At 36.3% G+C, this 24,691-nt stretch overlaps 3 protein-coding genes across 5 annotated transcripts; 2 read left to right on the top strand and 1 right to left on the bottom strand.

The window, feature by feature from the left end:
* Positions 1 to 1,064: 1,064 nt before the first annotated feature.
* LOC132186823 (acetyl-coenzyme A carboxylase carboxyl transferase subunit alpha, chloroplastic-like) lies at positions 1,065 to 5,903 on the bottom strand. Of its 2 annotated transcripts, none has more exons than XM_059600909.1 (11): positions 5,725 to 5,903; positions 5,010 to 5,476; positions 4,675 to 4,749; positions 3,878 to 3,985; positions 3,630 to 3,790; positions 3,288 to 3,402; positions 3,039 to 3,193; positions 2,762 to 2,813; positions 2,605 to 2,673; positions 2,393 to 2,470; positions 1,065 to 2,199 (listed from the first exon to the last, which is right to left on the bottom strand). In XM_059600909.1, the coding sequence occupies exons 2-11, from the start codon at positions 5,391 to 5,393 to the stop codon at positions 1,192 to 1,194; spliced, it is 2,205 nt and encodes a 734-aa protein (XP_059456892.1). In that variant the 5' UTR covers positions 5,394 to 5,476; positions 5,725 to 5,903; the 3' UTR covers positions 1,065 to 1,191. The 2 variants fall into 2 exon arrangements, with proteins under 2 accessions (XP_059456892.1, XP_059456893.1); XM_059600910.1 differs by having other exon boundaries at positions 5,010 to 5,462.
* A 1,545-nt stretch (positions 5,904 to 7,448) lies between these two features.
* On the top strand, positions 7,449 to 13,699 carry LOC132188771 (uncharacterized). Of its 2 annotated transcripts, none has more exons than XM_059603307.1 (14): positions 7,449 to 7,822; positions 8,779 to 8,857; positions 8,962 to 9,163; positions 9,753 to 9,827; positions 9,948 to 10,049; positions 10,252 to 10,280; positions 10,618 to 10,731; positions 11,031 to 11,145; positions 11,259 to 11,449; positions 11,545 to 11,661; positions 11,889 to 11,969; positions 12,166 to 12,404; positions 12,541 to 12,580; positions 12,925 to 13,699. In XM_059603307.1, exons 2-14 carry the CDS (start codon positions 8,810 to 8,812, stop codon positions 13,504 to 13,506), a joined length of 1,935 nt encoding a protein of 644 aa, XP_059459290.1. In that variant the 5' UTR covers positions 7,449 to 7,822; positions 8,779 to 8,809; the 3' UTR covers positions 13,507 to 13,699. The 2 variants fall into 2 exon arrangements, with proteins under 2 accessions (XP_059459290.1, XP_059459291.1); XM_059603308.1 differs by having other exon boundaries at positions 8,776 to 8,857.
* A 1,080-nt stretch (positions 13,700 to 14,779) lies between these two features.
* On the top strand, positions 14,780 to 17,183 carry LOC132187714 (LIM domain-containing protein PLIM2b). The gene is made up of 5 exons (XM_059602120.1): positions 14,780 to 15,295; positions 15,741 to 15,840; positions 15,948 to 15,976; positions 16,189 to 16,278; positions 16,739 to 17,183. The coding sequence occupies exons 1-5, from the start codon at positions 15,161 to 15,163 to the stop codon at positions 17,000 to 17,002; spliced, it is 618 nt and encodes a 205-aa protein (XP_059458103.1). The 5' UTR covers positions 14,780 to 15,160; the 3' UTR covers positions 17,003 to 17,183.
* The last annotated feature ends 7,508 nt before the right edge of the window (positions 17,184 to 24,691 follow it).

Here is a 24,691-nt window from a genome sequence, read left to right as displayed (position 1 = left end):
AATTTGGTAGTAGTTTGAGGGGTGTATGTGAAATTTTTCCAAAAAAAAAAAAATTATCATTAGATCTAAATTTAATAATAATTTATCACAAATCTTAATTTAAAAAAAACACTAAAAAAAAAAAAAAAACAAAAACATAGATTTTCTATTTAGCACCACTAGAAAATGGTTTTAAAATCCACCCAAGCAGTCTATAACAAAGAATGTATTTTTTAATTAACTTGTTTTTATTATTAGTTTGGGAAATTAGAAGTTATTAAATTTATTGGCACATATTAACGTCTTTAACTATAAATATTATTAAATTTATCCAATCGACACTTTACACATTAGACGAACCAATCAGATGCGGTGTCGAGGTGTTTGACCGCCCCTGTTTGCAGCTTTTGCTGTGCAGTATTTGTTGGCGTTGAATAAAAAAAAAAAAATAGTCAGCGTTATTGAGCTTCAAAAACGGATAAGAAAACAGGGGGGAAAATAGGAAAAATAGGAAATATTGAAATGGTAATGGAAAGGGACATTCCTTTTTGTGGTTGGAACTGGAAAGATGATGGGATCTTTACAAAGTGCCTTCTTCTTTTTCCCCTGTAGGTCATATCATGTTTTTGCTTTTTTGTTTTACTCTTATGATTTATTATATCTAATAAAGGAGAAAATGATGGAGGATCTGATGCATTGCCTAACACAGTCATGAAAGAGATGTGGATAAACATTTAAATTCCACATACAATACCAAACCTTATGTTGCAAGTCACAATCTCGAACCTCAATTAATGCGGATAGATTGAGATCTTTAGCAATTTTATTCTACGGATTGCTAGCAATTCGAATAGTAAATATGAAATAACTAATATAGAGCTTACCTACTCAAGCAAATTTTGGTCTTCCCACTACACGCTTAAGTAGATGGATTCCGTAGAAACTCTCATGTTTGTTGTCTGATCATGCCTAGTCATCTATGAAATGAGACTGCACCAGCAATAGGAATGTATTCTCCATACTATATGTTTCACTTTAAGGTTAAAAAAATAATGTATTTGAAAATAACACTGGGCTGGCCAAGCTTCATGAAACAGAGGTCGTTGGGATAAAAAAAATAATAATAATATAAATACAAGGAAACATAATTTGAATACAACAAGATGTATCATCATATCCTATAGCTATCTCTTTGAAGGAAAGCAAGTTGTTTCACCATCTGCCATTTTCAGCACCAACCTTACCTTCAGAAGCTCTTCCTGTGGAGGATGCCAACTCCACTCTCAGATTGTCAACCTTTTCCTTCAAGACCGAGACATCCAAAGCAGCAAGAATCCCCTCCTTTATCTCTGCTTGCAATTTTTCTACACCTTTTGAAGTTGAGCCTTTTGCTATCTCCTCCTTCAACTCCTTAAGTTTGCTCCTAAGGCCTGCTTCTTCTATTACCCTCTCAATCTCCTCTTGAATCTCTTTGTTCAATTCCACAATCTTCTTTCTTAAATCTGGAGTTGAAGTTGCCACCTTTCTCTTAGTCACCCCAACAATATCCAAGTTAGCTGACTTAAGAATCTCCTCTAGCTCTTTCCTTGCTCTCTCCACTTCCTCTGCTAAATCTTTGTTTATGGAATCCCCTTTGGATGATTTTTCCTGAGCATTCTTCAGAACTTCTATCTTTGCTTTGATATCAGGTGGTATTTTCTGATTAATCTCTGCCTTCAGTTTCTTACTTTTCTCTGTAATCTCAATGAACCTGCTAACCAATCTTAACTTTGCAAGCTTGTACTTTAACCCAAGGTAGGCCCCCGGCTGCAACAAGTTCTGTTTAAATTCCTGCATTATTTCATACATGTCCTCCTTTACATTACCATCAGGGGGGTGATCAGGTGGATTTGGGGCTTTGGATAACTCTGCCTTAGTCGATTCAAACTTTTCTTGCAACCCCATTGAAATGAATGCTCTGCTAATCTCCTGGTTTACATCTTGCTTGAGTTTTTCAACTGCTTCAATGGCAGTTGAATTGGATGGTCCTGCTTCAAGAATCTTCTTTAGATTGTCAAGCTCTGACACCATATCAGCAGTCTTTGGCATGCTGTTGTCTGATGGCTTCATGTTGCGTTTCCTCTCTGGCTCCACAGGAATGCCTTCTTGGAAACCTCCGATTGACCGGAATTTGAGCCTACGGTGGTTCAACAACTCTTTCTTATCCATATTTGCCAATTCCTATGAATTTTAAGTAAGATAAATGACACCCCAGAAACATATCTAGTAAAATGAAAAGTTATAATGATAAAATGTTCTTTCATTATTATTTCCTAAAAAATCAGGCAATGGTTGGAAAATATGTTTAGGAATAGAACTTCAATGCATAAATTTATTTTCCTATCCGTGTGTGTAGAATGATAATATCACATACCTTCATGGCCTGGGTGATTGCAAGCTTAATTTGTTGGGAAGTCCAAAGAGGATCTTTATGTGCACCACCAAGAGGCTCCTGTAAATAATGACAAAATCCGTACCACCTGAGTTGATCATCAATCAGTAATAACAAAATACAAAAGAGTTTGGAATCTTATAATTTTCATTTTCAGCCCAAATTGTTGTAGTACTCAGGACCAAAGTGCTTACAGGAATTATACCATCAGCAATTTTGAGCCTGTAATGTTCTTGGGCAGTTATCCTCAGTCTTTCAGCTGCCTGCACTAATTTAAAACTACACCTGATAAATTAAAATGGCCCACATTCCAATTAATCACAAGTTAAGACCACCATATCATCCGATTACCTTAGGAGCTGCTTGGGAAGATTTCCATAATATTGCAGCACATGCTTCAGGACTGGTTAAAGAAACATTAGAACCACCAAGACTATGAGAAATGCTAAGGAGCAGCTATAAACACAGGCAACTAAGGTGGAACTAAGAATTCATTGATTCAATTTTATATAGTAAATTAATGTGTACCAATTTCATGATTTAAATTCTTCAACTATCCTGATGTACTTTCTTTTGATAGCTTTTGAAGGGAATACTTAAAAGACAGAAGAAAGAATAAGAATAGCACCTTGCAACATAGAAAGCAGAGTTCTCTAGCATAAACAATTTATTGGCACAAGCAATGGCAAGAGCTCCACCTGAACCACCTTCACCTGTTACAACTGTTACTATGGGCACTTTCAGGCCAAACATTGTCCTTAAGTTCTGGGCTATTGCTTCGCCCTGGATAAATAAAGACCAATTCATCTTTAATTATGCATGACAGAAGTACATCAAAGACAGAACTTGCAAGGTGAGAAGATGGTTGCCTACACACTTGGCCAAGTTCCTCAGATTTGAGATCAGCAAAGGCCCCAGGAGTGTCAACAAATGTTACAATAGGAAAACCATGATGATCAGCATACTTCATCATACGCAAAGCCTTCCGATAACTGTTTGCAGACATTTGTTTCAGTGAAGTCGATCAGTATTTATTAAAAAATGAAAAAGATGCACAAAGCTGAGAATTACGCATCACTTTCACATCTCAATTGTGCCCCCTCAGGAATTACATAATAAAATTTGTAACTCAAATTTTTGAAAATGGGTTCAAAAATTTTGGAGTCTTGTATACTTCAAAGAGGCTAATAATCTATCTAATTAAGATCTTGACACATACCCATGAGGAGTTGGCATTGCAAAGTTGCGTGCAATGTTCTCCTTTGTGTTCCTACCTTTCTGGTGGCCTATAAACATGTAGCTCTTACCATCCATGCTGCCAATACCAGTCACAATGGCAGGGTCATCATAGCCTGCACGGTCTCCATGGAGTTCCACCCACTATGAGATTGAGGATCTTAAGTAAGAAATTGCACTTTATATAGAGCTACAATAAAATATAAAAGAGTATTACAAGTGACAAACTACCTTCTCTGTGATATCCAATATATAGTCAAGAACTGTTGGTCTGTTGGGATGTCGAGCAATAGTTAGGCGTTGGATGGGTGTCAAATGTGTATATAAGTCTCTGAGAGCCTGAACTTGAAGTAGAGAAATAGCTAGAGTGATGGTTACATGAATATATAAAAGAAAAAGAAAGTGAAGTAGCAATGTGGATTGCAACTTTACCAAGAATAAGCAAAATAATAATTGAATATCTGTCAATAAGATTGATAAGATTCCACGCCACCCAACTCAGTAAAGCTCATCATAGTTCATAACAAGATCCCCTGATTCACATGCCCATTTCTATTTTTACATTACAGCCAAAAATCTTGTTTCACTTTCTCTAACCACGTTATTCTGGCTATTTCCACTCATGCTCGAAACACCTTTATACAATTTATCCCATGGAGAAATTTACTCCCGGTAATGACCTGACTGTTAGGATTTTACCACAAGTAAAGGTTTCACAGTTGATGTTGCTTATGTAATTTAATTAGTTAAAATCTTCACAACAGGCAAAGCAGATGCCAGAAGAAAATAGGAATATAGGTGCTAAAACTGAAATTTTTTGCAAAGACAGAAAAAAATAAAAATGGGTTATCATTTATTTGTAATTTTTCCTTGTTAAACAAATTGCTTAGAACTAGAAGACCATCTCAGATTTGGTTATAATCAAATAAAATTTTCTTGAACTTACAACCCAATATGGAAAAGGCAGCAGCTATAGAACTGGTGTTTGAAAATTCAGACAATAGAAACTAAACACTTTGGAAATTCACCTGTTGATACTTGCTTTCCAAAGCACCAATTTGATCACTAAAATCTAGACCAGTTTCATCAGCCATCCTACGTACCTGTAAGAAAGATAGTAGTAATACTAAACAGTAGATATATGATGGGGATGAAAGATCTGAGGTCCATGTTGGTAGCTTAAGAATAAAATGTGATGTTTAACAGCAACATCTAGAAGATATAGCATTACTGAATGGCTCTTCATGCTTATTCAATTATCAAATGTTTTCTAAACTCTAATGCCGGTTGTAATTTTTAGTAAACTTGTTTAATAAAAAACATAGAACTTATTGACATGAAGTTCCCCAACTGAGCAACTTACCTCAATAATCTTTTTCTCTAGATCAACCAATGGCTTTTCGAAAGGAAGTGTGACTGGTTTTGGTTTCTCAGTTAAAGGCTTGAAGTGAGACAGGTAAGTCAAGTGACCACTGGTGATATTTGGATCAATATCATCCGGCCATGGATAATCATGCTGCTTTCCCTTTCTGACTTTTGCAATGACACAAAACCCATTTCTGCTTCTAATCACAGAACCTTCAAAAGCCTTTGACCAATTTCTGTTTTCTCCTCTAAATGAAGTTTTGAATAAATAGCTAGCGAAAAAGTCCTTGCCAAAATACAGATGTGACCTGGATTCAAAGCCTTGATTTCTGCCTTCTCTTTGTCCTCCACACTTTCCAGTTAATATTGATAAGGTAGCCATTTCAACATTGAAATCTCTGTGCAGATACCAGAGTTAATACACAAATGCCTCTTCACCTGGGCTGCATTCCTGCCATTACATCCCTACAAAAAATGAGTTCCTTTTTTCTTTTTATAGTTCAGAATCTCTCTGCTAGGAGCCAGAATCATATTCTCAATTTTTTCATGCATATTAAACTAGTCTGAAATTTGAGAAAACTTCAAAGCAAGAAAGAAAGTGACGGTATGGTTGATCATTGGGAAAATTTAATGTAGTAAAAGACGAGAATTATAGCTTAAAATGTTTGAGGAGGCTTTACTATGCTGGCGTGAAGAGTAAGCTAATTGGATACCTTTACTATACGGGAGTGAAGGCTGCCGGAGAGGCGAAGAAGCTCAGCAATAAGTCAATAACATCTCAGATGAATAAGCAAACTGTGGCTAAGATGTTTGAGGACCCAACAGTTGGGGTAGTATTTTACTGCACAAAAACTGTCAGCATTTCCTGGTTCACTCCGATTGCTTGGGAGAGTTGCCTTCAAAACAAAGCATTTTGTGTTTTGCGCAGAGCTATACAGTGCAGACCAACTGCTATTGGATAGTGAGAGCCACGTGCGTGAAGGGTGAGTGGCGTGGGTGTTGACATGCATTTATCCAGAAGATACACGTGTCATTACAGTTTGGGATAACTGATGACTCTCATCTATAAAAGTAGCCCACCATTGATAGTAGGACCATCATGGTATGGGGTAAGGTTTTACGTTTTTCATTAAAATACTTTTCATTAAACGGCTCAAAATTGGTTTTAGCTTTAAGTCCCATTAAAATACTTTTTCAACGAAAACACAAAAAATATAAAAGTTTTAAAAACACTTATCGCACTTTTTCCAATATAAATTCACCGAAAATCACTTATTACATTTATATCATATTAAAACACTTTTCAAAATCATTATCAAACATACCCTTCTTATATGAGCTCAACCTACATATTCTATGGCAATGCATTAATTAGAGGTTAACAAAGGTCTATGGTTCTCTGGTTTTTTCATTTTGCCCTCCAAAAAGGACTACCGGGGTGACTAGTGATGGGCAAACCATACGAGTGTTTGGGACTCATTTACTTGACAAAATGCCCAATAAGTTACACGTTCCCACAAGAACCAAGAAATACAAAATATATATATATATATATATATATATATATATAAGCAAATACAGGGTACATTAAAAGTCATAAGAGTTACAATAATAATGGAGAGTTACTGAGATAGAAATTACTTGAAGCAGAAGAGTTTGTATCGTGTAGTGAAAAATTGTTAAGGTCTAGAGTGTTAATAAGTGTACTTGTAACGTGTAAGAACTGATGAATTGCACGTAGTTTATTATAAAGTTCTCGCGTTGATTCAATGGGAGTCAAAACCGAAGACCTTTTGTTCATCAAAATCTAATAAAGCCTCCTAGTTTGACAGGCATGTTTCTGCACTTTCTCAGCCTTTATCGAATATGAAGGAGATGAGAGCTGTCTATATTAGGCAGTCCTTCAGATATGTTAGCATTTCAATGTCAGAGCAACAGGAGAAACAATTCCATCACGGTTGGTTGTGAGTAGCAAAATGCAATCTCACAATGCACTCTTATACACGCACACACACGGAAGAGAAACTCAAACTACAGAATCCATTAAAAGAAACCGTGGTGCCAGCGCTTATTCTAGATTTTCTAGTAGTCTCCGACTCCGAGCTTAATGCAACCATTCGACTCGCATTTTATTTTCAAAAATCTTTCTTTTTTCTCGCCAACCAAACATAAAAGCTTTCGTTTCGGAAAACGACTCCCAATCTATATTACCCCCCACCCCATATAAAAGATTTTATTTCCTTCATTTTCTAGAGAACCAAACTGAGGGTTAGCGTTGTACGATGTAGCGTACTTGACTTTCATGCGAGCGAGACGATCGGCGACTGAGGTGTCTTTCTCCATGTTTGGCTCTTTGGTACCGAAGGTGTAGCTCGATAGTCTCGAGGTTTCTCTGTAAGCCTCCATGCACTGAGAAGAGAGGAGCTCCTCACACAGGCAAATAACAAATGAAGGCAGAGAACATCGAAATGACGACAATGTCCACCTGCTACTTGCGGAAATTACGATCATAGATACCAAACTTATACCAGTGCAGTTTTTGTTCTCCTGTCTAAAGATAGTGATACGGCTAGCCGAAGTTTCATCCACCCAAATAAAAAATTTAAATTTGGATCCACCAAATTTACCCAATTACTAAAAGCTTCCCCACTTTTCTCTAAGGGTATCATGGTAATTGAAGGAGAAGGTGGGTCCAGCTGACTAAGGCCAATAGGGTGAGCGAGTACTGACTTGAACTTCTTCCCAGTTGTTGTACGCAACCCATTACAGCAGAGGTTTGCTTGTTTCTTCACCTTCCACAAGGCTTTAGTGGTGAGTCGGTCTTTCTTTCTCTCAAGCACATATTTCTATAAATTTGGATTCTTTTTTGTTATTCCGTTCTAACTAAGAGATAACTAATGCGTATACAAAGAAAGTTGATTAAATTTGATTGCTGATTTGGTGGAAAGAAATGTGTGTGTTATGACTTGTAATCGAAAGGTGATTGATGCGTTTGTTTGACATAGATAAATTGAGCAATTGTTGGTGATGTTTTGATGGTGAAAAAACTTATGGGCTTTTGTGGTGGGTGGTGGAAAGGCTTTCAAATGTTAAAAAGTAAGTTGGACTGTGATGGGTTTGTACAAGTTCAAAGCTTTCTTTGGGTGTTTGTAAAAAGTGGGTGCTTCCTGAAAGTGATACTGAAAAGTCCAGTGTTTTTGGTGGTTGTAGCCACATGGTCATAGATACTTTAGGGCTAGTTCAGTCTATATTTCCAAAATTTAAGTTTTTATTTATAATTTTACACGTTTTCCTTTACAAGTTAGTATATGATTAAGGCAAATGGGCTTTTAAGGCTGTGTTTGGTGTTTGGGAAAACTAGTTTCTTGATATGGAATTCGAACACACCCTTTAGGCTTGTGCTTCTAGCACTTGAAATATGTAGTTGATAATTATTTAAGTGAGTGCATGACATGTGAAATGATGGAATTGTGTTCTTTTAATTATAGAAAGCAAAGGAAATGGTCAGACAGCACATCATTGTTATCTCATGTGTGCCAATTGTCCAATTATAGAGCTTTTACAAATTACAATCGCAATCAATCACGTTATCACCCATCAGTGTGGATTGATTTCTTTCATGATTTCATTTTCCATGGAGAAATAGGGCCTAAAAACATCGATTTGTATCATGTCTGTGCAAAGCAAGCCAGAGGTGTCTGTCTTTCCTATAAAGTTGCATTAGATGGTTACTTAGGCATGATATCTGATTGTTAATTTTCCAGCAGGACCACCTTGCTCTAGGGACTTCAGGTGACAATGGAAAGCCATGACAGAGATGAGATTCATAATTGTGTGATCAAGCTGGTAGTTTACTTTCCTTACCCTTCAGTTTCTTTCATTCTCAATTGTCTGCCATCTGGCACTGAGAAGTACAGGAAAAGCTAAGTATGTTGACCTTTGAACTGCAGCGAGTGAATCCACAAAAACGAAGGGAAAAAGTTTTCATTGGCTGTGGAGCTGGATTTGGAGGTGACAGGCCATTGGCTGCTCTGAAGTTGCTTAAGAGAGTCAAAGATCTAAACTATCTTGTACTGGAATGCCTAGCTGAACGTACGCTTGCTGAACGATATCAAGTTATGGTCTCTGGTGGTGATGGTTATGATTCACAGAGTATGTTTACATTTCTTTTACCAATTTAAAGTTTTTCATACCACTGTGATATTTATGCGAGTTCTTGCCATCACGATTAGAATGCAATTTACAATCGATTAGAAGCATCCAAATAAAATACTCTTTTATATTTTGGCAAGAAAATAAACTACTTTTGTTGACAATAATTTATTTTAGTAACATTTAATATGACCTCACTATATTAAATAGTTTTGGATAAGAGGTCCTTATGTACTGCCCAGTATATCTATTGAGCAGACTTTGAACCTATTTGCTACATGTCTAGACTTCTTTAGAAAGGAAGTCACCAAGGGGCTCCATCTTCTGTTGTTGGTTATAGCTGGGAAATTTATATATCCAGAAAACCCTGGTTTCTTACAGTCAATTTCACTCTTAATTTCAAAATGAGAAAGACTTGTCATAAACAGCTGTCCTAAAAAAATTTCTTAATTATTTTTAGATCCTTTACTAGTTGTTTTTCTGTTTCGATTTTGTTATGCTGATCTCTTCAGGCCAGTTTTGTGATCTATGTTTTCTAGATATTTTTTTTCTGGTGTTGATTCTCTAGTACTTTTCAATGATTTTGCAGTTTCAGAATGGATGCGTTTGCTCCTACCTTTGGCTATGGAGAGAAGAGTTTGTATAATTACAAACATGGGTGCAAGTAAGAGACTAATATCACTTTATTATGCAATTTGCATACCACTTCTTAATTATTTTAACAGTTGGTCTATTTGATCTGACTCTTTGTTCTTTGAATTTTATCTATCATTTTCCTGGGAAGTGGATCCCTGTGGTGCCCAAGAAAAGGTTCTAGAAATAGCCAGTAGCTTGAGGCTTAGTGTCTCTGTTGCTGTGGCTCATGAGATTGTTGTCAAAACATCAGGTATTCTCGGTCACTTAAGAGAATGCTAAAGATTCATATTAATGTTTTCAAATCACTAAAATTCACTATCATGCAATCTTCATATCAATCAGGATAAATTATGTAATTGAATTGAGTATCGTTTATACTTCTTTTTCCTTTATTTTTTGATGCGGAGGGTTGTAACTTGCTACTCAATTGTTTTCATTGTTTATGTGTTCAGGTTCAGGCAAAACACATTTAATGGAAAGTGTAAGAATCTGGTCTTGTGTGTACTCTTTGTTAAATATTCAATGTTCATATCTGCAATTGTTTAATACTTTTTTTTTTTTTTCAAACTTCTGTTGCCAATACATGCTAGCAACATAATTTGAGGGACCCTTTGATTAGCATGTGAATGCTTGAATACTTGTCAAAGTATGTGAAGGATGTAATCTATTTTTCATGAGCTGTCTATTCAATTCTCCTTCAGATGAAGAATTTGATGCATGGCAGTTGATTCCGTTTTCTTTTTCTGTTCCCCCAAGCACGTCCCTTTGATAATACTACTTGTAGAGCTGAATCCCATCTTTTTGTCTAATCTATGTAGGGTATTAGCACATATCTGGGAGCAGCTCCTATAGTGGAATGTTTGGAAAAGTACCAGCCGAATGTGATAATTACATCAAGAGTTGCAGATGCTGCCCTATTCTTAGCACCAATGGTATGAAATTTGATTTTTTCCTATCAGTTCAATTCTTCTTCTTTACCTTCTTCTTGAATAAATTAATAAAATGGTTACTGGATTGTCTACATTATTAAATGAAATTTGTTTTTAATGAACCAGATTACTGTATTTCTTTTATACTTAATTGGTTGAGTAGCACTTATTTACTTAATTTAATGTGTCTATAAGTTTCTTTAACACTATGGATAAATTGAGTCCTCTCATCTTGTCAACTTTGCTGTTTTCTGATTTCCTTTCAGATAGTGAGTTGAATGATTGCACTGGTTTTTAATTAGGTTTATGAACTAGGTTGGAATTGGAACGACGTAAAGCAGTTAGCACAGGGGTCTCTGGCTGGCCACCTTCTAGAGTGTGGCTGTCAACTCACAGGGGGATTTTTCATGCATCCAGGTGACATTTTCTTTTAGCTTGATGTGTAATAAAGGTATAAGTTTTTTCATATGTGAATTTTATCTGATTGTTGTAATGTTTTTTTATTTTTTTGTTCATTTTTACCGTTGCAGGGGACAAGTATCGTGACATATCTTTCCCTCAGCTCTTAGATCTGTCACTTCCTTATGCTGAAGTCAGTTTTAATGGAAATGTGTGTGTAGCAAAGGCAGAAGGTAGTGGTGGGGTATTAAATGTCAGTACATGTGCTGAACAACTTCTTTATGAGGTTGGTGATCCTGGTGCTTATATCACCCCTGATGTGGTAAGTTAGATGTGTGTACACAATCAATTTTATAATTGCATATATAAATGGGAAAAAATGGAAAGAAATGTGAAATTTTGTCCGTCTGAACACAGATCATTGATGTTCTGGATGTTTCATTCCACCCATTATCAAGCTCTAAGGTACTCTGTGCTGGGGTAAAGCCAGCTGCTGCATCAGTGCCTATTACACTCCTGCAGTTGGTTCCAAAGGTAACTCTTGTATGCATTGTTTCATTTTGGTTTTGGTTATAAATGAAGAAGTTAGGATCTATATTTAAGATTGTCATGCTTTTAGTTTCCAAGTTCAACTTGGAAGATCTGGTGCTTATGTACAGCTTGTCTGGCTTAAATGATACTGTGTACTTGAGTGATGCCTATTTCCTTTGTTTGTAAGTTGTTTCTGTCTTCTCTAGTTTTGTAACGTTTTTAGTTTTCAGGACTCTGGATGGAAAGGATGGGGAGAGATATCCTATGGAGGATCTGGATGCGTTAAACGTGCTAAAGCTGCTGAATTTCTGGTAGATAAACTTACTACATTGACATATTCTAATAATATTGGCTACTATTTTTAAGTGTGTGAACTGAATTGAATCTGGCTTCTCAGAATTGCACTCATTATAGTGATTCTGCTGTTTGAAGAGGACTACTTGGTACATCAAACTTGTTTAGCTTATACCTTTATTAAGAAGTAATATTTCTTTCATATTTTGTTAGGTTAGGTCATGGATGGATGAAGTCTATCCTGGTGTTAGCTGCCGTATACTTTCTTATATAATTGGACTTGATAGCCTGAAGGCAACTAGCATTGATGACAATGCTTCATGGTGGGAAACTGGTGAAGATATTAGGTTACGTATGGATGGTTTATTTGAGTTGAAGGAACATGCTATCCAATTTGCTAGAGAGTTTACAGCTTTATATACAAATGGACCAGCCGGTAGTGGTGGCATCAGGTCAGTTTCTTATCTACTTGTGCAACCATTTTCACGTTTAGGGCTTGTCAATTAAGAAACTGTGAGCCCTCGCTACCCGTAATAATGATAGATTCAATCATGTACATGATTGTTCTGCTTTTCTTACTGAATGCAGCACAGGGCACAAGAAAGAGATTGTTCTTGAGAAACAACTGGTACTCTCTCTCTCTCTCTCTTACTTTTACTTTTATCCACAGTTGGGATCAGTGCCTGGAAAAAGTATTGGTCCAACCAATCACCCATTTGAAGAACATGAAACTTCACTCATTATTAAGCTATAATCTCATGGCCCTTTTGCGAAGTAATAATTAGTTTTTTGGTCCTTATTATTTCTTTGCATAGTCCTGTTATGTTAACCTTCAATTTCGGTCGAACCAAAACATTTGATAATCTTCACTTTAAGCAGATTGGCTTGTCAGTTATTTTCAGCAATTGGTCAAAAATATTCTTCAGACTTTCTGACATGAAGAAATTCTCGGTTAAATGTTTGGCCTTTCAGGTTGACCGCGAACATGTTCTATGGCGAACTGGAGTGAAACAGACCCCAGTAGTAGAATCCAATAACCAAGGAATTGGCTCTGAAGATCCGACAAAAACCTGTGTTTTGCATGAATCGGAATTGCCACCAACGACACCCACCGATGCCAATAACTTCTGCACCGATTTATCATCTCCCCATATCGATCCCTCTCCTGCTCCATATGGCCAGAAGATTCCACTCTATGATGTAGCACATAGCAGGGCTGGTGACAAAGGAAATGACTTGAACTTCTCCATCATCCCACATTTCGCTCCAGATATTGAGAGGCTCAAGTTGATCATAACACCCCAATGGGTAAAAGAAGTGGTCTCGACTCTTCTAAGTACCTCTTCATTCCCCAACTCAGATAGCAATGATAAGGACAAATGTGTGGATGAACATGTCAAGGTGGAAATATATGAAGTTAAGGGAATACAGTCTTTGAATGTTGTGGTGCGAAACATTCTAGATGGTGGTGTCAACTGCTCTCGGAGAATTGACAGGCATGGTAAGACCATCTCAGATCTCATATTGTGTCAGCGAGTCATATTGCTTCCCTAATTCTCTGGTTCAAGGAAATGTAGCACAGTTTTCTCTTATGGTGTGCACCTGATCTGCAGTATTACCTTCCTGGCTTCCTTCCCCTATTTATTGTCAGTATGTTATATACAAATACAATCTATAATGGTAGACTTTGTCTTGCAAATAAGTGTGATGAAACTTTGGAGCTACCATTTGAATGTGTGCGTACTTGTCTCAGTAACTCTTCTAATTTTTGTCCTCTTATAAAAGTATGAATAATTATGCAGCAAATTTTTAGAAAGCAGAAGAAAAAAAAAGGTGGGATGTTCTTACACTATGGTTTTTTAGACTAATTCAGTAACTTATCTGCAAGATAACTGAAGAGGTACTTAGAATAAAATAAATAAAATCTTAATTTTCTTTCAATTAATGTACTTGTCTTCTTTTTTATTTCTTTTGTGCAGGCTTTCAATATGTGAAATAACTTTATTTTATCATGTATAAAATTGTACAAAGGTCCTTGTACCAATTAGGAATTTAGGATATCTTTTCTTAGGACATTAAATGAACCATTACGCTTTTGTCATGTCATTTATTTTGAGTTTAAAAAAATAACTAAAAAAACTCATTTGGCCAATCACCTAAAAAGGGTGGCCGGACCCCCCTTCAAAATTTGTGGGATGGTCGGTCACCCCAAAAGAGCAGTTGACCATCACCTCAAGACTTTTGGGAGGGTGGTTAGCCAATGCTCAAGGCTATTGGAAGTGGTTGGTCGCCCCCTTAAGAGTTTTTGAGGTAGTACAACCATCTTTGAGAAGCCTTGAGGGGGTAGCCGACCACCTACAAAGGCCTTTAGCTTCAAGGCCCCTCTCAATTCTTAAGTGTGTGGGTGGCCCTAGAGTCTTGAGGGGTGGCATGATCATTTTTATTAGGGGAATTGGTTGGAAAAACCTTTTTGTTAATGAGAAAAACCACATGCTACTATCTCAGTGGCACTCTTGATTATGTACAGGTAACAAGCTCTCCACACCCTTCATTAATCTACTGAGAAAAACCATATTTGGAAGAACTTGTCTCCACATTCTCCATTAAAGCAAGGATTAGAGTGGTAGCAGAGAATATATATGAGCCACATTTAGCCAGCTTCAAAGATTCTATTGGGCCTTTAGCACACCTGATCAGCACCAATTTTATTGATCTCCTATCAAAGTTAGGACCACAAACACCCCCCAAAAAAAAATAAATAAAAAAAATTAACCTACATAACTACCAAGACATCAAATAGCAAAAACCAGTTGGCTTTAATTTTTCATCCCAAAAATGTCCACTGTTGAAAAGGTCAGAGCACCAGCCTTCTTTTACTCCAATCCATTCGGATTATCTACAATTACACCATTAGTTTTCCATCTTTCCATCGTAATATTGGGATCTCCAATCACTTGTCCACCATTTACTAGCATGAAAAGATCCGTCTTAATCTGATATAAATTGGTTTTGCCCACACAAATCAAAGACTTTGCTCAATCCTATTTGTCTGAGGTACATGTAAAAACCTCGGTGCCTTCTTAGGAGCTTCCCTTTGATCCTCAGACAACTTGAGCCACAGCAAAAAATAATACATCTTCATCTTCAAGAGCCTTAAACAAAACAAAAACATAAAAACAAAGAAAAGAAGAAGAAGAAGAAGAAGATAATGGCATTCACAGGAACTCTGGATAAATGCAAGGCTTGTGATAAAACTGTCTATGTGGTTGATATGATGTCTCTTGAAGGGCTACCTTATCATAAATCCTGCTTCAAATGCAGCCATTGCAAAGGATTTCTTTCGGTATTTATCTTTTATCAACTCTCAATATATATTTCAATAATGTCTTTTATTTTTCTTTTTTTTTTGAACCATATTTTTTTTTCTTTAGCTTCTTTTAATTTTCTTAATTAATATATTGATCTTTATATTATTAGGGGATGAAGGTGCAATTCCAATGCAATTGACATAGTGATAAATAATATAATTTATGTATGTAATTATGCATGTTTTATGAGGTAGATCAAAACTAATAGCCATGCAATTGAGTTTTAAGGTTAATCATTTAAACCTTAACACTCTTCTTACACGCATGGGCTCAAATTCATCTCAACAAGTGAGATATAATAGGTCAAATATTTAACTAAAATGGGTATTTCAAAATCGGCTCTAATATCAATATAAATCATCACTCGTCTCAAAAATTAATTCTCCATATCAGAGGTGCTAATCAGCCTATAATTTGCAGATGAGCAGCTACTCCTCCATGGATGGAGTCCTGTACTGCAAACCTCATTTCGAGCAACTTTTCAAGGAATCTGGCAATTTCAGCAAGAATTTTCATGCACGTAAGATTTTTTTTTTTCTTTCAGGCCATTATATTATGATACTTTTACAAAAATTATAAATGAATTTTGTATCTGGGTGGCTAACGGTAAGCTGTAATATTATGCAGCAAAGTCTTCTGAGAGGCATGGCGATCTGGTATATTCATCCTTCTATGAACTTAGCGTTTTTGGATGTCCTGTGACTCTAAAGGCTGATCTTTTGTTTTCCTTTCTGGGGGATGATGCCTTTAAATGCTAAAAAAATCTCATGGGACATCCAAATCTATATACAAATTGATCATTTTTCTATTTGTTTATTTTTATTTTTTTCATTAAGAATAACAATCGAAATTTGATATCTTTTTATAGGCTCGAGCTCCAAGCAAACTCTCTTCCATGTTCAGTGGAACCCTAGACAAATGCACCACTTGCTCGAAAACTGTGTATCCTCTGGAGAAGGTTGGTGATCTTAATCAATGGTGAACAAGCTCTTTAATTTGTGCCAAAAGCTGAAGAAAACAAGGCCATGAATGAAATGTGTTAGTAATGTTTTCTTGTATTAAATCATCGTTTGTCTCAAAATTTTAAGTTGATATAAATGGAAGAAATTAATCATTTCTTTCGTACGTGGGCTCAAACTTCCCCTTAATAAGTGATGGTTAACATGTAAAATATTTAATTGAAATGGAAGATAAATGATGGAGACAACGCACGTTCGAAGTCATGATCTCTTATTTAATATCATATTAGCCCAATACGGGAACCTTATATATCTCCGTCAATGTAAACCCATTTTGTTAGAATATTAATTTAAATGAATAAGTCTATCTTTTTCTGTCACGTCAATCTTTTAAGACAAACAGTTATTTGACACGTTGAATAGAGTTAACCATGTAGCTTTTTTGCTTTACCTTTGCAGATGACTATGGAAGGAGAATGTTACCACAAATCATGCTTCAGGTGTGCTCATGGTGGGTGCACTCTTACACATTGTTCCTATGCTGCTCTTGATGGAGTCCTCTACTGCAAGCACCATTTTGCTCAGCTCTTCATGGAGAAAGGAAACTACCACCACGTCCTCCAGGCTGCCGCTGCAAACAAGAAGAGTGCCTCGACACCGCCAGAACCTGCAGAGCCGGAGCCAAAGCCGGAAGCCGAGGACAACACAAAGGAGCAATCTTAGAAGCCACTTTGAATGGTTCCTCCCTGTCTTTCAGAGTTCTTAATTAATTAATCAAAAAAAATTTATTGGGTGCAGACCCTCTCATATTTTTGAATTCTAGTCAAACTTGTTCACAAATTATTTTGAGTTTGTAAGCTGATTTGAGAAGGAGTTATATATTGATGTCTTTGAAGCAAACAAAGCAAGGAGCAATATATATATTTATGCATTTTTTTTTTTTTTTTTAACAATTGATTTGTTGGGAAAGAAATTATTAATGGCCTCTAATCTCCTGATTCCTGTGGAAGTTTTATTATATCTATTTACTTTTTGTTTCAATTAATTTTGTTGGATAACTTTTGTGATGAGATTTGTTAAAGTACTAAAGAACATATTTTATAGACAATTTAGCAATTTAATTTTAGCAAACTTAATACTTCTTTAAGAGAAAACTTGATACAAATCTCAGGTAGAACTCAACCTTAAGCCACGTGGGACATATGGCCATTACACTCTACATTCAATGTCTATGACGACTCACTCTATTCCTTTAGCCTTAAAGTATTTTATTGCACTAAAAACTTTTATTTAAATTTTCATGCAACCCAATTTCATTAAAAACCATACAAATTCGGCATACCAGAGATTGCAAATTAGACAACAAAAACTTATTATCGTTGAATCCTCGACAAATATGCCATCCACCGAGGACTTTCAATTGAGTAATGCTAGAAGGAAGATACAAGTCCTCTCAAAATTAATATGACTTTTAAAATTACTATTAAATTTGTTATAAATTATTATTGAATTTTAATCTAATAATAATCTTATATGTGATAATTGATAGGCAAAACTCAAGGTGGTAATTGTTAAAATAAATTGAAATCATTTAAAAAAAAAATCCAAGGAATAATTTTATATATTTTTTTCCTTTTTAGATATTACCCGCACAAATTATAATAAAGGTGGTTCGGCTACCCCCAACGGCCAATTGAAAAAATAATAATAATAATTAGGGTTAGCCCTTGGGGGTGCCTTAAACCACCCTAGGCCAAACGGGGGTGGCCAAACCACCCCTAGGGGCCCCCTGGGAGTGGCTCGAGCCACCCCTTTCCCTTGTTTTTATTTATTTATTTTTTAATAATATTTTTAATTTTAAAATTTTAATTTTGTATTTTTAATTAATATATGAACACATGTCGATTTTTTAATGGTGCTGACGTGGCTTTCCATCAAATTTTGGACGAAATTTACGTGAAGGTACCATTTTTTTTTTTTTTTGGACATGTCCGCACAAGAGGGGGGAATGGAGATTCGAACTCGTGACCTCCACTTCATAAAGTGTGGTCCTAGCCGATTGAGCTACTTCTTGGGGACGAAGGTACCATTTTTTGCCATTATTGAGATACTATCTGTGACACAAAATAAAACCGAAGTAACAAAAAAATAAAGTTGTTTAAACGGCGTTGGACAAAAAAGTATTTAACCCCAAAAACCATAACAGAAACCCAATCTATAAACCCCCGGGTTAACTGACTTTATAACATATTGAAACTGAAATCCCGTTGAGCTCCATAGCTTTCCCGCCAACCCTTTTCTCTCTCTCAATCTCTCTCTCTCTCTCTCTCTCTCTCTCTCCACCATGCTATCGTTCGTGGTAGACCAAACTATGCTTCAAATGGCCGTGCGGACGCTCACTTTGATTACTACACAAGGCACTGTCATGGCCTCAAAGGAAGGGGTAAAGCTGATAGCCCGGTGGCCTGAAGACTACTACGTCTACGATTTCTTTGCGGTTCTGAGTCTCTCATCACTAGACTTCATACACTTTTACTGCACCTTCGGAAGTGTCACTGGTGTCAATCTCGAGTGCTTAATGGCGATCCTGGGCATGATAGTAGGAGATGCTTTATATGAACAGGAGGGGCAGGGATTCATATGGTTTAATGCCCTAGACTACCAACGAACGGCCCGACTTACCTTCATAAATAACAGTACGTATCTCTCACTCAATTTCTTTCTAAATTCTCTTTCTTGGCATTTAATCATCAATGAAATCAGGTCTAGCTCTTTGTAAAAACTATATATGCACTTAGAAAACATTTCTTGCAACTTTTTTCTGCCGGCCAGCTTCTGTACATCTTGTAAGCTCAATTTCCACTGAAACGTATGTTTTTCTTGAGTCATAATTGTCTAATTAATTGTGAATTGAATCAGGACCTCACGTCTATCCTACACAACAAATTGATTTGCATCCACCTGATCATGCCGCTGTAGAAAGATACTTGCGTGAGTCACAAAGAGAATACTGTGTGGTTGCTGCCGTACCTTCAACGGTTTTTAGATTCATTAACAGGCTTCTGTTTGATCTTGGGGACAACGGTACTCATATTTTTGGCATTTTCCATTCAAATTTATTTAGTTTTTCAGTAGTGGGGGAAGGGAAGGGCAGGGAAGGGAAGGGAAGGATTCTTTATCCTCTGTTTCTTTCATAATTTTGCATGTTTGATTTGACTGCAGTTACTATAACTATAACACAAACAAAAGTGGTGTTCTCTGTATTGCGTATACGGGTTACCCTTCGGAAAGAGGTAAGGCCGAGCACCCATTGATCAAACTCTCTGTTTCTTGTTTTCACTTTAACGATTACTAATTTGCACTTGGTGTTGTCAGCAGCGTTTGGAGTGTATAATTGGGGCAACTTCTGCTGAGGATTATCCAGCTCAGGTGATCATAGACACAGACTTCGCCAGACCCTTCATGCACGCGTCATATCTATCAAACATGGTCTGGATACTCCATTGTGCTGATCCGATAGCGCTTCACAAGTTTATTATCCCTCTCGGAGCAACTGGTAAATTCATGTTTTACACCCCATGATGATAATATCATCATTTGAGGAGGAGGAGCTGATGCTAATGCATGACATGAAGTTTTTAATCTTCTCAGCTCAAAACAATGTTCCTTCTTATATCTCACTGCATTTCAACATTTTAAAAAGGCTAGGCCTTGTGCACAACACAGAAATGTGTGACAAATTTGAGACTAATAATTAGAATGTGGAATGTGTGTGTTTTTGCTTTAGTAGCCAACAACCCCTCAACATTATTGGTATTAGATTGATTTCGTTGGTTGTTAATGCTTAATTATAAAAATATTCATTAAAAAAAACAAGTGCAATACCACTTATGATTGGTTAGTAGTAAGATAAAAAGTGTAATTTATAATATTACTTGAGACATTAGGAAATATTGGCACCAATGGCCTCGTCAAGGTCATTGCGGAGGAGATATTACCCCCTCCTCTGTAACGCTCTAGTTCCATATTAAGAAATTTTGAGCATCTCAATCACATAGAGTTTGTGGTTTATAAAGATAGTTATGAGTGTTAAGAGCATTTTTTTGAATTGTGTTTGAGAAATAGAGTTTTTAAGTTAAAAAATCGTTTTTTTTTTTTTTTTTTTTGGCAAAAGCTTCATTTTAAAGTTTTTGCCAAAAATGTGTTTTGACCATTTTTATGTTTTTTGGACCCTTAAAAGTGCTTTCAATTTTTTTTACCAAACATTTACTTTTTTTTCTTTTTTTTTTTTCAAATGAACTTTTTAAGTGTTGAACGCATTTTTAAGCCCTCAAATGCATACCCAAATAGGCACTAAGTCTCAAATTGCCTAGTTACTGGGTAAATCTGAGCTTTATAAAAAATTTTAAGAAAGTTTCAAATTGATTAGTCTTTTTGGAATAATAACACATATAAATCTAGCGTTTTTTCTTGAGTCGTTACATCTCCCTCCCTCTCTTAGGATGACACCAGTACACAATCACCATGGACGGCACCAAGAAATTGAAGACCATTGTGTGGTGGCCAGCAGCGGCCCTCCATTCCTCTCTATGTGTGTGCGTGCACATTCGGTGGGAAAGTTCCCATAGGCCCGCTTGAGCAACTGCCGAGAAAACCCATTGATTTTGAGGTCACTCAACCAAGATGTCCCTCCGCTCCCCTCTTTCTTATTTCATTTTGTTATGCATTTTATTTTATTCTATCCTTATTACCACATATTTATTTATTATCTCATCTACAATCTAAAATTAGCTTTCATATTTTTTTTCCGTAGTCCAAACAAAATCCCTTAACACTTTTAAGCCTAAAATAAGTTATTTGATCCCTTTTTTTTTTTTTTTTTTTTTTTTCAAACTGTAATAAACCAAAAACCAGTTAATAACCACCGGGTTAACCAACTTTTAATCAATTGAAATCTCGAGAGCTTTCCCGCCAACCCGTTTCTCTTTCTCAGCGCCGCTCATTGAGATTGCTGAGGAAGCCTCTTTCAACTACTCATCGAAAGGGATAGAGTTGATAGCCTCCTGAACACCGACAGCATTCTCATGGGGGTTCTGCAATTCCGATCATTAGACTTCCAGCAATTCGTCTGCAATACCGAAGGGATCGGTTGTGCAATTCCAATCATTATCATTGAATCCTCAATAAACATGTCCTCAAAATTGATATGACTTTTAAAATTATTATTAAATTTGTGATAAATAAACTGAAATCATTTTTAAAAAAAAATTCCAAGGAATAATTTTAATTTTTTTCCTTTTTAGATATTAACAGCACAAATTATAATGATAAACCAAAAACCATAACAGAAACCCAATCCGTAAACCCCCAGGTTAACTGACTTTTTAACATAATATTGAAACTGAAATCCCGTTGAGCTCCATAGCTTTCCCGCCAACCCTTTTCTCTCTCTCTCTCTCTCTCTCTCCACCATGCTAGAGTTCGTGGTAGACCAAGTTTTGCTTCGGAGGGCCGTGGAGCCGCTCACTTGGATTGCTGATAACGGCACTGTCGTGGCCTCATTGGAATGGATAAAGCTGATAGCACGGATCACTGACGACTACGATTTCTTTGCGGTTCTGAGTTTCCGATCACTAGACTTCATACACTTTGCCTCCGACTTCGAAGCGGTCACTGGTGTCGATCTCAATTGCTTATTCGAGATCCTGAGCATGCTTGCACAAAATCCTTTATATGACCACTTGGGGGAGGAATTCATCTGCTTTCAAGCCCCAGACTGCGAACAGAGGACCGAAATTACCTTCATAAATTCAAGACGTATCTCTCACTCAATTTCTTGCGGTTTTTCCTTTCTAAATTCTCTTTCTTGGCACTTAATAATCTAGGAAATCGGATCTCTTGTAAAAACTATGCACTTAGAAAAACATTTCTTGAACTTTTTTTTTTTCTGCCAGCTTCTGTACATCTTGTATGCTCAATTTCCACTGAAACGTATGTTTTTCTTGAGTAATAATTGTCTAATTGTGAATTGAATCAGTAATTGACACCTATCATCCACATGGAATTGGTTTGCAATTACCTGATGATCCTGCCGCTGAAGAAGGATACAGGAATGAGTCACAAAGAGAATACTGTGTGTTTGCTGCCGTACCTTCATGGGAGTTTAGATACATTCTCAGGCTTCTGTTTGATGTTGGGGACGAAGGTACTCATCTTTTTGGCATTTTCCATTCAAATAATTGGGTATGCAGTTTAGTTTTTCAGTGGTGAGGGAATCTTTATACATGGCAGAAAAAGTTTAGTTCTTCATTTTGATCCTCTGTTTTAGACTCTGTTTCTTTCATAATTTTGCATGTTTGATTTGACTAACACATGGTTGTGGCTGCAGTTACTATAACTATAACAGAAACACAAGTGGTGTTCTCGGTATTGCATGTACGGGTTACCCTTCGGAAAGAGGTAAGGCCGAGCACCCATTGATCAAATTCTCTGTTTCTTGCTTTCACTTTAACGAATTACTTTGCACTTGGTGTTGTCAGCAGTTTTCGGAGTGTATAATTGGGGCAACTTCTGTTGAGGATTATCCAGTTCAGGTGATCATGGACACCGATTACGCCGGACCCTTCATGCTTGCGTCATATCTATCAAACACGGTCTGGATACTCCATTGTGATGATCTGATGGCACTTCACCAATTTAATATCCCTGTCGGAGCAGCTGGTAACTTAATGTTTTACATCCCATGATATCATCATTTGAGGAGGAGGAGATGATGCTATGCATCATGCATGACATGAAATTATGTTCCTTCTTATATCTCACTGTATTTCATTGTAACAATGGAGTAAGTAACGTTTTCAACATTTGAAAAAGGCTGCGGCTTGTGTAGAACACAAAAAATGTGTGTTCTGGTTTAGTAGCTTACAACCGGTCAACATTGGTATTAGAGCAAGTAATTCTATAAGTCCTTCTTATGTTACTCTAGTAATGAGGTGGCTTTTAAAATTACAACTTGATCAAAATTTAATAACGATCAATCATAAGCTCAATGGTGATTTTAGAAGCCATATTATTTGTAGAGTGACACAAATGGAACATAAAAGTGACTTTTAGTATTACTCTATTAAAGCAACTAAGATTGATTTTGTTGGTTGTTAATGCTTATAAGAATATTCATTAAAAAACACAAGCAATACCACTTATGATTGGTTAGTAGTAAGGTAAAAGTGTAATTTATAATATTACTTAGACATTAGGAGATATTAGCACCAATGGCCTCGTCAGGTCATTGCGGAGCCTCTGTAACACTCTGATCCCATATGTGTGAAATGAGGAGCATCTTAATCACATATAGTTTGCTATTTATAAAGATAGTTATGAGTGTTAAAGTCTTAAAGAGCATCTTTTGGATTGTGTTTGAAAAATAAAGCTTTTAAGTAAAAAAATGTTTTTTTATTCAAACAAACTTTTTGAGTGTTAAACGCATTTTTAAGCCTTTAAACGTAAACTCAAACAGACCCTAAGCCCCAAATTGCCTATAAAGCTCAGTCTCAAACTGAACTTTATAAAAAATTCTAAGAAATGTTCAAATTGATTAGTCATTTTAGAATTATAGCGCATATAAGTCTAGCGCCTTTTCTTGAGGCGTTACATCTCCCTCCCCCTCTTAGGATGACAACCATACACAATCGCCATGGACGGAACCGAGAAGTTGAAGACAATTGTGTGATGGTCAGCAGCGGCCCTCCATTCCTTTCTATGTGTGTGTCAGTGTGTGTGCACATTTGGTGGGAAAGTTTCCATAGGCCCGCTTGAACACTGTCGAGAAACCCATCGAATTTTAGGTCACTCAACCAAGATGTACTCCGCTCCCCTCTTTCTTATTTCATTTTGTTATGCTTTTTTTTTTTACCACATATTTATTTATTATCTCATCTACAATCTAAAATTAGCTTACAAATTTTTTTACGTAGTCCAAACAAAATCCCTTAACACTTTTAAGCCTAAAATAAATTATTTGATCAATTTTTTAAAAAAATAAAAAAATAAATAAATAATGCCATAATTCAACCAAAGATCCTTGATATTAGAAGTTAAAAGCTTTAAAATAATATTTTCTGAAAATTAACATTCTAACCATAAAATATCATAGATTTCTCTTATTTTCAAAATCCAAAATTTCTTGATGTTATGGAGTTAAAATCTGGAGTGACACAGTTTGTCAAATGATGTTGTTTTAGCGTGGTATATATATATATATATATATGGATATGGGCAGACGAGCTATTAACTTTTTTCTAGAGTGTAATAAAGCAAAAACCAGTTAATAACCGCCGGGTTAACCAACTTTTAATCAATTGAAATCTCGAGAGCTCCATAGCTTTCCCGCCAACCCGTTTCTCTCTCTCCACG

The sequence above is a fragment of the Corylus avellana genome, chromosome ca7 (assembly GCF_901000735.1).
Source record: "Corylus avellana chromosome ca7, CavTom2PMs-1.0".
Classification (NCBI taxonomy): Eukaryota; Viridiplantae; Streptophyta; class Magnoliopsida; order Fagales; family Betulaceae; genus Corylus; species Corylus avellana.
This window is presented reverse-complemented; position numbering and strand designations above follow the sequence as displayed.